Source organism: Drosophila suzukii, chromosome 3 (assembly GCF_043229965.1).
Source record: "Drosophila suzukii chromosome 3, CBGP_Dsuzu_IsoJpt1.0, whole genome shotgun sequence".
Taxonomy (NCBI): Eukaryota; Metazoa; Arthropoda; class Insecta; order Diptera; family Drosophilidae; genus Drosophila; species Drosophila suzukii.
The window spans coordinates 60148082-60164480 of record NC_092082.1 but is presented as its reverse complement, the minus strand read 5'-3'; the positions used below and the strand labels follow the sequence as shown (position 1 = coordinate 60164480).

The 16399-nt window shown below is 43.5% G+C and overlaps 4 protein-coding genes across 5 annotated transcripts; 2 read left to right on the top strand and 2 right to left on the bottom strand.

Moving 5' to 3' along the window:
* The first annotated feature begins 217 nt into the window (after positions 1–217).
* Positions 218–5430, top strand: Syt14 (Synaptotagmin 14). Its single transcript, XM_017076840.4, has 5 exons — positions 218–707; positions 770–931; positions 1010–1336; positions 1403–1629; positions 3628–5430. Exons 1-5 carry the CDS (start codon positions 662–664, stop codon positions 4609–4611), a joined length of 1746 nt encoding a protein of 581 aa, XP_016932329.3. The 5' UTR covers positions 218–661; the 3' UTR covers positions 4612–5430.
* Positions 5431–5597: 167 nt separating this feature from the next.
* On the bottom strand, positions 5598–9113 carry Suv3 (Suv3 helicase). Of its 2 annotated transcripts, none has more exons than XM_017076839.4 (6): positions 8691–9113; positions 8132–8635; positions 7766–8075; positions 7578–7712; positions 6884–7513; positions 5598–6828 (listed from the first exon to the last, which is right to left on the bottom strand). In XM_017076839.4, exons 1-6 carry the CDS (start codon positions 8998–9000, stop codon positions 6426–6428), a joined length of 2292 nt encoding a protein of 763 aa, XP_016932328.1. In that variant the 5' UTR covers positions 9001–9113; the 3' UTR covers positions 5598–6425. The 2 variants fall into 2 exon arrangements, with proteins under 2 accessions (XP_016932328.1, XP_036673645.1); XM_036817750.3 differs by having other exon boundaries at positions 8132–8624; positions 8691–8831.
* Positions 9114–10468: 1355 nt separating this feature from the next.
* On the top strand, positions 10469–11732 carry Vps24 (vacuolar protein sorting 24). The gene is made up of 3 exons (XM_017076855.4): positions 10469–10640; positions 10767–11007; positions 11057–11732. The coding sequence occupies exons 1-3, from the start codon at positions 10596–10598 to the stop codon at positions 11452–11454; spliced, it is 684 nt and encodes a 227-aa protein (XP_016932344.1). The 5' UTR covers positions 10469–10595; the 3' UTR covers positions 11455–11732.
* Positions 11578–16244, bottom strand: MP1 (Melanization Protease 1). The gene is made up of 4 exons (XM_017076854.4): positions 16082–16244; positions 15712–15875; positions 12534–12702; positions 11578–12482 (listed from the first exon to the last, which is right to left on the bottom strand). Exons 1-4 carry the CDS (start codon positions 16149–16151, stop codon positions 11758–11760), a joined length of 1128 nt encoding a protein of 375 aa, XP_016932343.4. The 5' UTR covers positions 16152–16244; the 3' UTR covers positions 11578–11757.
* Between the last annotated feature and the right edge of the window lie 155 nt (positions 16245–16399).

The following is a 16399-nucleotide window of genomic DNA, read 5'->3' as shown; positions in this document are numbered from 1 at the left end:
GAAAAAACTTTAGTGCGAAGGTTAGTGCTCACGATTATCAATTTTTAAATTGTATGCGTGAGTGTAAAAAATCTCGTCCTCCCCATATAAAATATTATAAGCAACAGTTGTTACTGCAATGCAACTGTCAAACCTGAGCTTTTGAGAACGCTTTTGTACACATTCTGGGGTAGAGGGATTAAGCTCCGAAGTGTAAGCTTTAAAACAAATTTTCCATCCAGTGTATTTGCAACTAATCCGATTCAAATCACGGGTCCTAGATTGTTTATTTTCTTATTTGTGAAACGGCCGCTGCCTACTCCGCAAGACTTATCAAAAGGCCCAGACGACTTTGCGGAAACGAAAGTGATTATTAGAATATTGGAATTCGCTCTTTTATCATTTGTTAAAAAATTTCACGGGTCTCAAACATCGAATGCCTGAATGCGTTAATGCGAATTTGAATTTCGCAGGGTCCCAAACGACTCATTTACTCTGATTCTCAGCCTTTGTTCTGCGAAAAATCGATTCCAGTTATCCTGTGCCAGTGTGCTGTCATATTCCCGAGCTTTCGCTTTCGTATTGCAGTGAAAGCAAGCTAGAGCGACTTGCCTTTCGGTCCAGGTGTAATGAGTTCAGAGTAGAGGACGTTGTTTTCGCCAGGGTTCTCGCATGAGCCAAGATGATTGTTACGTCCGCTTCTGGCTTGGATAGCACTCCGACGTTAGGTACGTATACGGACCACCCAAAGCACTCCTTTCTGACCTGACCTGTCGATCTAAATCATCAGGCACCGTCGAGGTGACCACGCTGCTGGGCGCCTTTTTCGGCGTCCTCGTGCTGCTGCTCCTGCTGTTCCTGTACATCAGTCGCAAGTGCTGTTTCCATTACCGCCATGCCATCAACTGCTGCGACGAGCGCCACCTGGCGGCGAAGTGCGTGCAGAAGATCAGTGAGTACAAAAGACTGGGCGGGACTGGGACGTTTCCCAGGTGTGCTGACTCGAGCTGACCGGTTATTGTCCTTCCAGCACGGAAACGGCGCTACGAGAACACCAGTTCCGACTCTGAGGAGGATATCCTGCGGCGCCTGCGGTGGCACCAGCAGCACCAGATGGGCGAAAAGCCGGGCGGCTACGGACTGGGGATCAGTCAAGCGAATCCGCTGACAGCACAGAGCTTCAACTACCACCAGACCGGAGCTGACCTGCAGCGGGTGACGGTGACGCGTGACCCCTTGGCTACCGCCGAGCGGGGCAAGGTCGGGATACCGTCTTCGCACAGCGAGTGCAGCTCGAACGACTCCATGGAGGCCTCCGTGGACAGTCATACTGGCATCCTTATGGCCGTGAGCAAAGGTAAGGCTTCCGGGGTCAGGGGCAGCTAATTGACATGCGTCTCAATGAGTCTTGACTTCTTGACAGTCACAACCCCTCACCCGGCAACATCTTTCCGTAATCCGTGTGTAGAACACCGAGCCAAGACGCAGGCTCTTAGGTACCAACACAGGGCCGAGGTGGCTGCTCCACTCAAAGTAGAAAAGGAGCGGGACAATGTGGTGGTGGTTCCGATCGGCAGTACCTACAGCACCAGCAACAACAACTCAAGTACTACCACTAACAATAATACCAGCAACAACAATAACGATGACGTAAGTGGTAATAAATTCAAAGGTTTCCCAGCAAATATCTTCCAACCGGAAAAAATCTCAGTAAACCCTCTTAAACTAGGTAGTCACTCGACAAACTAACCAACCAAACGAAGAAAATTACTAACTCACTCGGGGGTGACTCGGAAACCTCTTTGGGCGAAGTTCTCATTTCGCCGAGATCTTTATGCCTCTGCTATAAATAAAGCGTATGTATCAGGTAGCAGTAAGCGATTCAGATTCTAGAGATACCTGCGCAGCTTAAGTTGGTTTCTGTAAAGTGCCCAGTCTAACGCCCACAAATCTGGTAAACAAATTTTAACATAAGTGTGTTGGTTTCATCTATACTTAAAAAAAACTTTGACAGCCCACAGATTTGAGTTTTGAATAATCGTCAACAGATTGGCAAACTATCGATTGACCTAAAAAAAGTTTCTCATGCCCACAGTTTTGAAGATTTTTATACCCGTTACTTGTAGAGTAAAAGGGTATATTGTATTTGGGGAAAAATGTTCATAGGTATAAGGAATCAGGACCACTGTCTGTCTGTCCGTGTGAACGCTGTGAGATTTAAGATTTACACTCCTTACCTTCGTACGCATCGCAAGTTGGCTCCTACAGTTTAAGTGCTAGAAAAAAATTGTTTCCTGAAATGAATTTTTCTCTTCATTATCTATCAATTTCCCTAAAAAAAAACGCCACTCTAACACCCACAAACCGCCCACAAATTTAAAAAAACGTTCATATGAACGCTGATATCTCGGAAACTATCAAAGCGTTCCCACTCTAACGCCCACAAACCGCTCAAAACTGTGCCCACGGTTTTTTTGTTACCCACATTACCATATGTACAATGTACATTGTACATTCACGTACTGGCTATCTCGCTTTGCTGCTTGTATATCTCCATCTTCCCTTTGCTCCCTTTAGCTGATTAACTGGTATTTGATAGTTATTCCTTTTTTTCTATAAATTTGTACCTTTTCCAAGCTTTTTAACAAACAAGGTTGGAAGCTAACTTCCGCAAGCAGATGTTTATATACCCTTGAAGGTCTATCCTATAGGGGCAACGTATGTCCAGGGCTTTCCGATTCTTAGAAAATTTAAAAATAATCACCAAAACATATATTTCTGTCCAAGTTTGAAGTTTCAGAAATCTCAGCTTATACAGACGAACATGGCTAGATCGACTCGGCTAGTTATTCATTTGTACTTTACATACTTTGCGAAGAATCTTATACACCTTTTTACTCAAAGAGTAACGTGTATAAAAATAAAACCAAAATTTTTTTTATTAATTACTTACGTATCAGAATAACTTTCAGAATCCACCAATACTGACATCGAAATATAGAATAGGCCTAATATCTAACTCTGAATTTGTTTTACAAAAACCACAAAAAACAATATACCTTTTTTAATCCCGGAGTTGTGATTTACCAAGAAAGTAAGGAAGCTATGACCCCAACAATTTTTTTAAATAAGTAATCCTCCTTGGACTGCGGTTCATTTAGATTCACAATGCGAAGTTATATGTTGGTCAATCATAGTCACGCTAAGAACTCGCGTTCCATCGGGGATGTTCAAATCGCGGTATCGGGGACTGACCTGCTATAAAAACAATTACAGATTTCTGTCAATTTTATAAGAATGCCTTTTATTTTGAAAACACTTAAACTCGTTTAAAAAACTACTTTGCTTTTATAGCAAAACACGCAACTTAGAAAATCAATTACAATAGAACCAGGGGCCTGCTGTTCTGGACTATTACCAAAATATTTTTTCTATTTTAACACTAACTAAATGGAACAAAAAATATAAGAACAGAAAAGTCAAATTTTCGTTAATAGGAGTGTAACAATTTATATTTTTAAAGTCCCGATTGTAAGTGATTTCTAGTTCTCTCCATGACTACGTATATGTACAATGTAAATTATACAATGTACATATGTTCATATGTATAACCCCACTGGCTAATGCGCACTACTCTGCTCTTTGCAGGAACCCCTGTTTGACACCAGCGATCTTCGCTCGATTAAATCGGATGACCTACTGGTAGGGGTCGACCCCAAGGGCACAGCTGTTCAGCGCGGACCCATCGAGTTAGAATTGTCATTGCTGTACGACGCCCCCATGCGGAAGATGACTGTGCACGTGATGCAAGCCAGAAGCATTCCGCCTTTGGGCAGTGGTCAGCCCACCCACACGCAGGTGCGGATGCTGATGCTTCCCAGCAAGAAGCAGAAACTCAAGACCAAGATCCGCAGCGGCGAGAACCCTCAGTACATGGAGAGCTTCCTGCTGCACCGTGTTAACCCGGAGGAAGTGAACAACATGGGCCTTCGGGTGCGGCTTTACGGTTGCGAGCGGCTACGCAAGGAGCGCCTGATTGGGGAGGCGTACGTTAGCTTCGCGACTGTGGATCTGGAGCTGGAGACGAACCTGTGGCTGCCACTTGAGCCCCGTAACACCTCCTCGGGTCTGGGTTCCACCAGCGACCTCATGAGCTTGGCGCGGTCGGAAAGCGCAGGCTCCACTTCGTCCATGCAACACGGGGGCGTCTCCGAGTTGCTGCTGGGGCTAAGCTACAACGGGGTCACCGGAAGGCTGAGCGTAGAAATCATCAAGGGCAGCCAGTTCCGCAGCTTGTCGCTTAACAAGGCACCAGACACCTACGTAAAGATGGTAATGGTTAGCAGCATAGGCCAGGAGATATCTCGGGCTAAAACTTCAACACGTAGAGGCCAGCCCAACCCGCTCTTTAAGGAGACATTCGCCTTCCAGGTGGCCCTGTTCCAGCTCAACGACGTCACTCTGATGATCTCCGTGTACGCCAAGCGGCACATGAAGAAGAACGAGATGGTCGGCTGGTTCAGCCTCGGCCTGAACTCGTCCGGATCGGAGGAAGTGGCCCACTGGGCTGATGTGTGCGAGATGCCCAAGGGCGAGATGCTGGCCCGCTGGCACGTTCTGGTGGACTCCTGATTCGAGCAGCTGGGCCAGCCCTCTGGACGCAGCGGAAAGACCCTCCGGAAGCTGGGCCTGACTGCGTTTAAGGACCGGTCCCGCGAGAAAGATTTGAGAAAGTCGTGCCTGGAGGACGATGGTGCTCAATTCCCTGCAGACAATGCGGTTGCAGTCGATATTGAGCCGGGCCTGGAACTGGACTTTGTTTGAAGCAAAGGTCGGTGTTTGTGATTTGTTTTTACGAGGGTCGATTCACTAACGATGGCTGGTGTTGTCGAGTGTTTAACCCTGGATGAGACCGACCAAATGGTTTGGATCATCTGATCAATCTAGCCTACACTGGGCCATAAGTATTTGTAGTTTGGAATCAATTTGGCACACATTTTGTTCATAAAATGTGAGAAATATGAAAAACTAGAACGGAATAACAGAATTTTGAAATTTTATACGCAATGGTATGTGGCACGTTAAGTGCAAGTACAATGCCAGTACATAAATTACTACTCAAAATTTGAATTTTATGATTGTTTGTGATACTATAAGAATACTATTTGAATAACCTGAGGTGCGAAAAGAGTACGCATATGTACGTTTGTGCGTCATTTACAGATAAGTGACGAATTTTTGTAATTAACCTTTCTGCATCTTATACTTAAATATTAAGCCCGGCATAGGCTGCCCAAAGTCTGTTAAGACTAGCACTTTTTTAATACAGAAAATATGAAAACCGAAAATACATACATACATAGGAACAATTGTAGTTAATACTTACATAAATACCTAAATACATCATACCTGCAAACTTACACACATAAATTAAAACAACTAACTCTTGCTATTTTGATCAAGAGCCATGCTCATGTTCCAGTTTTGATATCCAGAGAAAGACGAAGAAGTATCAGTACCTTAGAATTCAAACGCACAAGACATCTTCTACATCAGGAGAACAGTTGGCAAAACAAAGTTGATACAAATATTGGAACATACAATGCAATACATGCATGTGGATTTTATTAGAGCTTTATTTCGAATTAGGCATTGGACAACTGAGCTGGAAACTTAGGGTCCTTAGATTGAATAACCGACGACTTGGTCGGTATGGTTGGAATATTTAAAGCTCTCTTAAGTGTGAGCGTTTTGTTTCAGCATTGAACAGCGTGAATTACGTAAGTTTAACTTATAAAGAGAGATAATTGAAAGCTTTAAAAAATACCTAAACTAATTTATTTTATAACTCAAGTTAAATCGAAACATAAAAAACAAGAACTATTCAGCTATTGCCATGCTCATGCAATAAACTTAATATTCATTTGTATGTAAAACCATATGAATGTATTTTGCAATTTATAGTATTTATATCTTTTTAAAATCTGTATGTTTTGAGTGTCGAATATTTTATAACCACAATTCAAGTGAATGTGTGTTCGTTGTTACACCAAATGCGATATAAAAGCTAAATCTGCAACTTCATGTTGGATAAAAAGCGAGGCTAAATTTAATAAAATTGTCAAAAACGTTAATGTCAGTATTACACATTTCCAAACAGTACAACAGTGGTTAGCCTCGACCCAAGGTTTAGGATATTGTCAAGTATTTCAGACTTTGATAGGATCTCCCTCCATTAATTACAAGCAAATAAAGTGATTCTTTTTTTTGAGACAGATAACATAACATCTATTTCTATTCTTCAATTTAAACAATTAAATTGTCATTGTTGATTATCAAAAGAATAATTTTAGTATTACTTAATTGCCACTTAAAATAAAACGATATTATATTAAAACTAAAACTATACGTTTTTGCTTAGTCTACCAGCTAGTCCTAGCGATCGTTTATTTTCTACGTTTTTTTCTCATTTTTCCGCCGCTTCCCAAGTAATGGTCCTCATCGTCACCATCCGCAGTTGCTTCCGTGCTTTCCTTAGTTAGTGTGCTTGAATCACCGACTTGCTGGGCGCCCCATTCCCTGCGTAGCTCACTAAGCATACCTGGAGTCAAAAGGCCTTGCGCGAGCAACCTTTCGGTAAGGCGTCCACGCGATGCGCTGGGAAGACGAGGCTCCTTCACATGGGTCACTCGGCGCATTACGTAGCTGTGTGTCTCACCGTCCTGGCTAGCCTCGGTGTTTTTAAGCAAACGAGTTATTTGAAACACGCCCTGCTGTATAATCTCATCCAGTTCCTTCTGGGCTTCCCGCACATTGGCTGCCTCGGGGAAAAGATCCACGAACCGATAGCTGTATGAACAAGGCGAATTAGGTTTTTTCGTTAGTTGACTTCTGCTAAACTTGCCTTAGCCATAGATACAAATCCATCACGTCAAATACGGCCTCTAGATGGACCAAGTCCAAGATAGTCTTCGGAAGCTTAAACGGCCAGCCACAATTTTTTTTTATAAAATCAAAGGTAATGTGCTCGTTACGGCTATATTGTCGAGCTACCTTTAGAAACATGGAACAAACAAATGGCATTTTACGATTAATGGGAGCACAGCAAAAAACGTAACGAGCCCGCAAAGGCAGCGGAACATGTTGTATCATTTCGGCCAAGAACTTGAAGTCTTCAATGTTGCACATAAAGTATAGGGAATCGTCAACAGTACACAGATTTACAAATATGTCCATTAGATTGCTCAGGGTTGAGCTCGGCAAGTGGTAAGCGTAAAGCTCAATCTGATCGGCCGTGGGATGCAGGCCAGCCTGCTTCAACGGCTCAGGGGTTTGAGCCAATATGCGCTGAAGGGTCTGCAAGTCCTCCGACTTAAAGGCAGTTACAAAGCCGTGCTCCCATTGAGTTCGAAAGCGGCCCGCTCTTCCCGCTATCTGAAGGGCCGAAGAAACCGATATTGTGTCGATCTCACGCTCTCCTCGCTCATTCATCGCCGGCTTGATCAAGGAATAGAATATAATTCGACGAATGCTCCTGAAAGTAAATATCGTGCGCTTTTAATCTTGCCGGAACCCAAATGCTGTAACACCTCACTTACAGGTTCAAGCCCATGCCAATGGCGTCTGTCGCCACCATTACTTTGCAGCTATTGGCGGGATCATTAAACTTGGCGGCTTGGGCGAGCTTTGTACCAGGAGGCAGACCTCCATATATAACGGCCACCTCCTTACCTCTAGAAAACTTTTTTCAGAAATCATTTGGATAATATGAATTAGTTTTACTGACCGTGCTTCTATTTCACGCGAAACCGTATATATATCATGTTTGCTGAAGCAGACGATGCAATCACCGGCCACGACATTATCCAATGAACCCAAGGCAGTGCTCTCGACTGTTAGCTCCGTAAGCCGATCGTAGCGCCGCACTTCGACTGTTTCATTGGTCGTCTCGCATATCTTCTGCAAGAGATCTAATGCACCTGGCTCCCCACAAACGTGGACTTCATCTGCGATCAGGCCGAGGAAGGCCCGTGTCCAAGCCCATCCGCGCTGAGGATCGCGAATCTGCTGTATTTCGTCGATTACAGCCACCTCATCTAAAACAGGAAAATAAGATTATGACTGGACGAAGAACAAGGAGCGCATCGATTACATGGAGTGTTGACCGATGTCATTTCCACAGTGCACGCAACATGATTAGCTGGCGAACTTTCGCTGATGCCAAACTTGCGCTCCTCTCCGGTCACCAAATCGCAGGGCGTGCCGCGCTCATTAGCCTTATTATACACCTCTGTAGCTAGAAGCTTGAGGGGTCCACAGTAAACCCCGGACTTCGCACTTAGGTACCTCTCCATGGCGTGGTAAGTCTTTCCGGAGTTTGTGGGTCCCGCATGAAACACGATCTTCCGGGTAATGGCTCGAGCGTTGCTGTACCAATTCGCGGGCTGCCTCAGGTCGGAGATCTTCTTCAGGTCGTCCATGCAGTCCAAGTGCGGAAACACCGTCTTTGCGTGATTCAGGAAGTATGGGAAAATGTCATCGATGTGGCCCGCTCCCTGTGTAATATCGCTAAAGGTAATGTGCAGGTCCACAGGAAGATTCTCCGCCTCTATGCAGTATCTCCGAAACGAGCCGAAGGCCTGCTGCTGTAAATAGGCTTGGAACGGATGCAAATAAGACGAGGGTGGGCTATAAAAACAGAGCTCACGTACCGTCTAGCCCATTTTCGATGCAAAGAGACTTGATTTCGCGGCGTTGGGTAAACTTGTTGAGGATTTTTAGTAGCTCAGCCTTTTCCAATTTGCCCACCAGCTCGGATCCCACGTCCTCGGAGTCGGCACTAGCCTGCACTTGCACCGGCTTGAACAGAGCGGACACGTTCGTCTCCGGCTTTTTCCGGGAGAATTGAAGGCCCGCCCGGTGCAGATGTCGCAAATTTGGAGCTATCGAAAAACACGGTCGCAAGCAGTGTGGCTGGCGGACAGCGCCCAGCAGGCTGACGCAGCGCCTGCAGTTTTGCATGGCCGGCCACTCGAATGTAAAACAAGCCCGGTTTTAATTCAACAATTCGCTGAAATTAATTTGCAAGCCCACGTTGTTAGCTCTGATATAACAGAACGGGCGGTGCAGCCGTGGCACAGCTGATTGAAAGGTGGCGAATGCTTATGCACCTCCTTGACGTCACTAATCGTTTATAAAGGTAATACCCTTTGCACACAGTCGCTTAGTACCTTCTGCACACAGCCGCGTAATACCCTTTGCATACAGCCGCCTAAAATTGTTAAAACTTTTAGCGGATTCGTGTTCACATAGAGAATCGCTGGAGAAAAAAATCACTGATAGGCATACACAATCCGTAGTCGAAGAAATTGGACGAGCAAGTTGTGGTTTTCCGAACAAAATGGAAGTCGACGCAAAACTGAACACAATTTGAAAGCCAAGAAGGACACAAGCTAGAGGGTATCAGATACCCGTTACTCAAAGGGAAATGGAGATATGCAAGCAGCAAAGCGAGATTAAAATGCGCCACCTACCGGCGGTAGACAGACTTAAGCGTTATGGGCGTTAGAGTGGGCGTGGCAAACTTTTTTTTATCAATCGATAGGTATTGACGAGAGCAATACATTTCAGTTAAAATTTTTTATCTAGCTTGAAAAATGTGGGCGTCACAGGTTTCGGCGGTTTGTTGGCGTTAAAGGGGGCGTGGCAAACTTTTTTTGGGTCAATCGATAGGTATTGATGAGAGCAATACATTTCAGTTAAAATTTTTATTCTAGCATCAAAACTGTAGGAGCCACCGTTTTGGGCGGTATGTGGGCGTTAGAGTGGGCGTGGCACTTTGCGTAAGAAGCTCAGGAATCTGCACGCCAAATCTTAATAGCCTAGCTCTTATAGTTTCCGAGGTCTCAGCGTTCATCCGGACGGCCACACAGTCGTTATATACTTTCCGACGAATCTAGTATACCCTTTTACTCTACGAGTAACGGGTATAAAAACACTGAAGCGAAAATTGGTCGCTCAAGTGGAGTTTCTGCTCTGTCTGAACACCTTATTATACCGTCAGCACACAGCCGCTTAAAAGTAGCAGTGGAACTACAAGCGAATTCCTGTTCACATAGAGAATTGCTGCAGCCAGCAGTTGATCGGCAACGGCAAACTGTAACCGAAGGAAAGAAACGTGCAAGTTCACTTCGCTCCGAAAAAATTGCAGATCAACGGAAACCTAAACACAATTTGTACAGCACCACATCATTACTTCATTGCTATAGCAAATCCTAAAGTTTCCATGTCTTCCTATCCAAACAAATCCAAATGTCATATATATTTGTCTCTTTCTAAGCCTTTAATGAAACCCGATGCAAATTCATTTTCTTCTAAAAAAATGGCGAAACTCCAAGTACATTAATCGCCCAAACTCGTCAAAAATATTCAATAAAAGCACTTAAATATAGTGTGTAAAAACGGTGAGGTATCGAATAGCCCCTCTCTAAAGATTATTCAAAAAGTGGCAACGCTGTGTATTGTTTGTCAGAACCAAAATGAGTCACTTGGACTTTTAAACGAAATACGAGTTTTAGTAATAAAAATTCTCAACAGTTTACGTTTCCAACAGTGCAATGGGCTTATTTGGCAAAACCCCAAGTAAAGATCCCAAAGAACAGGTAACGAAGCAGAGGCGGCGCAAAGAGATGCTCGAGAAATGACGTCATTCCAGTTTGTTTTGATTTTATGTTTGTATACAGCATTTTGTATTGTATATCTTGCTCTGCTCTATGTATTCCGTTTAGGTGCAGGAGTGGACGCACAAGATACGGAAAGAGGGCAACCAGCTGGATCGACAGATTCGAAGTATTCAGAGGGAGGAGGAGAAAGTAAAGCGCTCGCTCAAGCAGGCGGCCCAGAAAAATGACCGTGACACCTGCGTCATTCTGGCCAAGGAGATTGTGAACGCTCGAAAGGCCATCAACCGCATATACACGTCAAAGGCGCACCTTAACTCTATCCAGATGCAAATGAAAAACCAACTTTGTGAGTGAGTGTCCTCGCTTCTCTTACCCGACTAACGACCTCCTTCCAGCCACCTTGCGGGTAGCCGGATCTCTGCAAAAGTCCACGGAGGTCATGCAGGCCATGCAAAGTTTGGTGCGGTATCCCGAGCTGGCCGGCATCATGCGCGACATGTCCAAGGAAATGATGAAGGCCGGCATCATCGAGGAGATGTTAGACGAGACCATGGACTCGCTGGAGGAGTCTGAGGAATTGGAGGAGGAGGCGGGAAAGGAGGTGGACAAGGTTCTGTGGGAGATCACGGACGGCAAGCTCGGAGAAGCTCCCTTGCCCCCAGAGGCTACTCCGGCGGACAAGGCGTCTGCGTCTGCGTCTGCTGCCCGCGTCGAGGTTGCGGTTGAGGAGGATGATGACGAGGGAGAAGAACTGCAGGAGATGCAAAGCCGACTGGCTTCGCTGCGATCCTAGATCATAGACTACTATGCGGATTGCATTTAGATTCCAAAATAGTGGCAAGTGATTCCGGCTGGCAGGCCCTTTTAAATCCTAAACTACAAAACACCCGTCAGCGCTTTATCATAAACACCAAAATAATCTTCAGAAACTAATCTTCAGTTTTTATATTTTAAGTGAACATTGCCCCAGTTCAAGTTTTTTTGAACGTGTTGTAATTTACACAAGATAACTTTATTTATTGTATAATTTTCCTTGTATTAAAAATTGATATTTGCTGTGGCATATCTCAACACTGGTAATTTATATAAGCTTGGACTAGGGCCTAACATTGTTCTCTACCCAGTCCAAGTACGCCGCCACCCTTGTGTACACTCCCGGCCATCCCCTTAAGCCGCAGGGCGTGGGTCCGTAGGACACCACTCCGGCAATATAGTAGTTAGAATATCCATTGGAATAGTCCTCAAGCAAGAGAGGCCCTCCGGAGTCACCGCGACAGGAGTCGACACCCTCCACTCCCCCGGCGCACATCTGGTTGGCAGTGACAGTCCTGCGTTGGCTGGCGTAGCGCTGATTGCAGACATCGGTCGACACCGGATCCAACTCCGCCTTTAGCTTAATGTTGGACGTGAAGTTCGTCTCGGTACGACCCCATCCGGCCACCACAACCTTGCGGCCCAGAAAAATATCGTTGCGTTGCGACGCCAGAGTGGGCAAGCACACTGGTGAGATAAAGTCAGTGTACTGAACTTCATCCTGCAGTCGCAGCAACGCGATGTCATTTAACTGGTCACGGGAGTTTCCCGGGTACTGTGGGTGCGGAATCCGCTCTACAACAGGGCAGTCGATGTAGGGCTCGTTGCAGTCCCGCTGACCGTTTTTGCCGGTGGTGCAATCCGGATTGGTGCTCGCGTCCCATTCGCCCAGGCGCACTCCAGTCAGCTGCCAGTCGCTGGGGATGGCCGAGACGCAGTGTGCTGCCGTGAGCACGTATCGATTGTTTATCAGAGATCCGCCGCAGTGGTGACCTTTCAAGTTACCGGCTAGTGAAGAAAATTGTCAGTCTTGAACCAGGGCGGATTTTGATCACTCACGCTTCGTGTACTCAATTAGCGCCATCCAAGGGAACTCGCGCTTGCCTGTCTCCTTGCCGCCCACGACACGGTCTCCAAAATTTTCGCCACAATTGGGGGCCTGAGGCAGTAGACTGTTTCCGGGGAGTCTTGAAGGACTAACACGCATGCGGCTATTTGCACAGCAAATCTGAGAAAGTGGTATAAAAACAATTTTTAACTGATCCCTTCAATGAGGTTGAAAGTTAAAGTTGTAACGATCGCAACAACATCCAGAATTTCGGATGTCAGTGAGAAAATTTACTGGATAAGTACAATGTACATACGCATGTGTTTATTAAACCTAAACCCAGGTGAAATTGGTTAGTTGCGTTAACCACTATCTGGAATTTAAGAATTCGCGTTGACTAAAGAAGTCGCGGCTAGCATTAACTTAATTTTTACTCAAATAAATTCATGCTTTCTTGACCACAAAATGAAAACGATTGTATGTCGTCCTAGTAAACCCAAACGCCTTGAAAATTGAGGGGTTAGGTTGGGAATGTATATTAAAAAATAAAACTAGCAATATTTTTTTAAAATAATTTTTGATGAGTATAAATTAAAAACAAAAAAGAACGCTATAGTCGAGTACTTCGACTATCAGACTATTCGACTTAGCTGAAGGGACCAAAGGGAAATGGAGATATGCAAGCAGCAAAGCGAGATTAAAATGCGTCACCTACCGGAGGTAGACAGATTTAAGCGTTATGGGCGTTAGAGTCGGTAGGTCATTCGATAGGTATTGACGAGACCAATACATTTCAATTAAAATTTTTTATCTAGCATGAAAATTGTGGGCGTCACAGGTTTGGACGGTTTGTGGGCGTGGCTAACTTTTTTTGGGTCAGTCGATAGGTATTGATGAGAACACTACATTTCAGTTAAAATTTTTAGTCTAGCATCAAAACTGTAGGAGCCACAGTTTTGCGCGGTTTGTGGGCGTTAGAGTGGGCGTGGCACTCTGCTGCGTAAGAAGCTCAGGAATCTGCACGCCAAATCTCAATAGCCTAGCTCTTATAGTTTCCGAGATCTCAGCGTTCATCCGGACGGACAGACAGACGGACAGATGGATATGGCTAGATCGAATCGGCTAGTGATCCTGATCAAGAATATATATACTTTATGGGGTCGGAAACGCTTCCTTCTGCCTGTTACATACTTTCCGACGAATCTAGTATACCCTTTTACTCTACGAGTAACGGGTACAATAAAACTCACACCGCGATTATGGCCATTAATTTGTTCTTTTCGGCTTGGCCATGTAGTTTCAAAACTTTATAATCAAAGTCATTTTCTTTTGACATTAAACTATTTCAATAATTTAATTAATGTTAAAAATGGTCCTTTCTGTAAAAGTTTTGTGTGCCTAACATTCGAGTGTGTTGCGAGATCTTTAAAGTCGTTTCGCAGAACCAAGAAATATCTTCACAGATTGCATAATTTTAAAAATTTTGGACCTAGATATCTAGAAAAAAGGTTTAAAGAGATTCATGTCAATATTTTTTAAACAAGGCAAAATACTTTCACCTTTATACCTTGATCAAGGTATATATAAAAATAAGAATTCGAAAGATTCATGTTAATAGCTTTTACACTACCAAAATATCCTACATTTTTGCAAGGTATATTCGATTGTTTCTATGAGAGCAATAGGATATAGACGTCATACGCGGCTTTCAAACTTGATCTGCGAACACATATTTAAGGAAGACTGTGAAAGTTTGTTATCGCCAACTTTTAAACTGAGCTTGCAAACGGTATTGACACATAGGGACTTGGCTATATCGACTCCCCTATAGGGGGATCACTATAGTGATCCTGATCAAGAATATATGTACACTATAGGGTTGGAAACGTCTCCGTCACTGCGTTGCAAACTTGTGACTGAAATATTTATAAACTATATAAAGGAAAATGTATTTAGTGGAAATGTATTTAAAAACTGTGTTTTAAGATCCTGTAAAAATGTTAATGGTGTTAAAAAAATACGCGTCGATTGGTACCAAAACCATTGCAATACAATACTCCATTGCAATGTTATGGAACTCAAAGAAATTTTAGTCTTTTTGAAAATTAAGACCTTAAATTTTTTGTCGATTTATAGGATTACGCTAAAAAACATAAGTTCTGCAACTTTTTGAAAGCCGCGCTAGGTAGCGGATTAAAAGCTAGAAAGGACTAAAATTCAAAGGAACTGAAACTTCTAAACGCCTTATGCTAAGGTAATGCTAAAGATAAATTTATGATTTAAACACTTTAATTTGATATAATTGTTTTAACTAAAATCCATGCAAAATTAGACCTAATTTAAATTTTTTTGTATTAGTTTAAAGCAAATAACTTATTAGGTTTATCTAAAATCCATGAAAACTATGCAATCTTGATTTCTGGAGGACAATAACCTTTTTAGTATAAAAGAAGACAGTATGGAATTGGAATAACTATAATAACACTGTGAAAAATTGTTTGGGTTTTAAAATGAAACCACAATTTGGACTTCACGTGCAGAAAGTACACATCGAAATAAGCCAATGTCATATAAGGTTTCTTTGGCTTAGATCGCGTCGGGGTCTCATAATAGCAACAGCGATACAGGGATATATCCTATAATACAAAGGTATTGTACGATCTAATGGATAAATACACTTCCTTAATGTTTCTCATTCGTCACGCTTTATTAAAATCGTGCAGCTAAATGCCTTCACAGGCAAATTTTATTGCTGCGTCCCGAATGAGGAAATATTTATAAAGTGTATTTATTTAGTAGATCTTTTAATACATTTTCGGCACAGAAGTTGAACCAGATCTCTTGTACATATGTTGAAGGTGCGATCGTTTTTTACCTCGTTAAGAGGTGTTTTTGTTTGATAACAATAATTAAAAGATATATATATTTTAATAAAATATTATTATTATTATTAATGTTAAAACTAAGAGCAAACGTATATGCCTACAATGGAGTCATCATCAAATTTGAATTGAAAAATAGGCAATACTCTATAAATTGACCGGTAGACTATAGCTACAAAAGGCTTTAGAATGTTGAATGTTTGCAGGATATACAAGGGTTACAAAAGTTGTACATGTTTTTTTTACGGCTACCAACAAATCAACTTCTTCAATTTTAGTATAAATCTTTAAAAAACTTGGAACTTACAAGGACCTGTCCATTGCGGAAACCACACTGACTGTTTCGTAGAAATCGTCGGTCTTGGTCAGAAACCGCTCCGCGTTGAACCAGTTCGAAGAGATACCCACATTCCCTCAGGGCGATGCAGGTGCCGCTGCTCTCATCTGGCGTTGTGCAATACCCAAAGATCTCTGGGGAGCAAAGATAAAAATATAACCCGCATTAGTAACACGGCGGGTACAAATGCGGGAATGGGAATTCCTACGCGCTGAGACCAGCCCACTATGATCGACTTGGCTCCACTCGACGGGGTGAAGTTCAGCACTGATAGGCGATGGCATTGTGCTTTAAATTGATGTAAACAATCCTCAACTGCGCCTGGTATGGCTCTACTTGCCTTGTGCTAATGTGCTGCTTGCTCCCACCAAGAGCCCCACTAGAACGACCAGAAAAAAGTTTGGTTTCATGGTGATATCTTGGCTTCTTGGCTGCACTACGCAAATGTACGTGGAAGAACGATCCGTTGACTGGGCGCCTGCTGAAAACACACTGACTGTGGCTGGGAACTGGTGAGCGGATGAGCTCCTCTTGTTCTAAGGTGGAGCTTATCAGGGGGCTCTCTCTCAGCGACTTGTTCGACTTGGTGAAGCACACCAGAACTAAGAGAGGGCAATTCTGGGCTTGTCTTTGTTTAGACTACTACCAGATGAGCTTA

Bases quoted from the DNA above. Each gene is read 5' to 3' on its own strand.
- Vps24 (XM_017076855.4), top strand. From the start codon at position 10,596: ATGGGCTTATTTGGCAAAACCCCAAGTAAAGATCCCAAAGAACAG. The intron at 10,641-10,766 runs GTAACGAAGCAG...TATTCCGTTTAG, and splicing joins GTAAAGATCCCAAAGAACAG to GTGCAGGAGTGGACGCACAA. The intron at 11,008-11,056 runs GTGAGTGAGTGT...ACCTCCTTCCAG, and splicing joins GCAAATGAAAAACCAACTTT to CCACCTTGCGGGTAGCCGGA.
- Syt14 (XM_017076840.4), top strand. From the start codon at position 662: ATGATTGTTACGTCCGCTTCTGGCTTGGATAGCACTCCGACGTTAG. The intron at 708-769 runs GTACGTATACGG...CTAAATCATCAG, and splicing joins GGATAGCACTCCGACGTTAG to GCACCGTCGAGGTGACCACG. The intron at 1,337-1,402 runs GTAAGGCTTCCG...ACTTCTTGACAG, and splicing joins CCTTATGGCCGTGAGCAAAG to TCACAACCCCTCACCCGGCA.
- Suv3 (XM_017076839.4), bottom strand. From the start codon at position 9,000: ATGCAAAACTGCAGGCGCTGCGTCAGCCTGCTGGGCGCTGTCCGCCAG. The intron at 8,636-8,690 runs GTACGTGAGCTC...ATCCGTTCCAAG, and splicing joins CATCGAAAATGGGCTAGACG to CCTATTTACAGCAGCAGGCC. The intron at 8,076-8,131 runs GTAATCGATGCG...TTCCTGTTTTAG, and splicing joins GACATCGGTCAACACTCCAT to ATGAGGTGGCTGTAATCGAC.
- MP1 (XM_017076854.4), bottom strand. From the start codon at position 16,151: ATGAAACCAAACTTTTTTCTGGTCGTTCTAGTGGGGCTCTTGGTGGGA. The intron at 12,703-15,711 runs GTAAGTTCCAAG...CCACTTTCTCAG, and splicing joins TCCGCAATGGACAGGTCCTT to ATTTGCTGTGCAAATAGCCG. The intron at 12,483-12,533 runs GTGAGTGATCAA...TTTCTTCACTAG, and splicing joins GCTAATTGAGTACACGAAGC to CCGGTAACTTGAAAGGTCAC.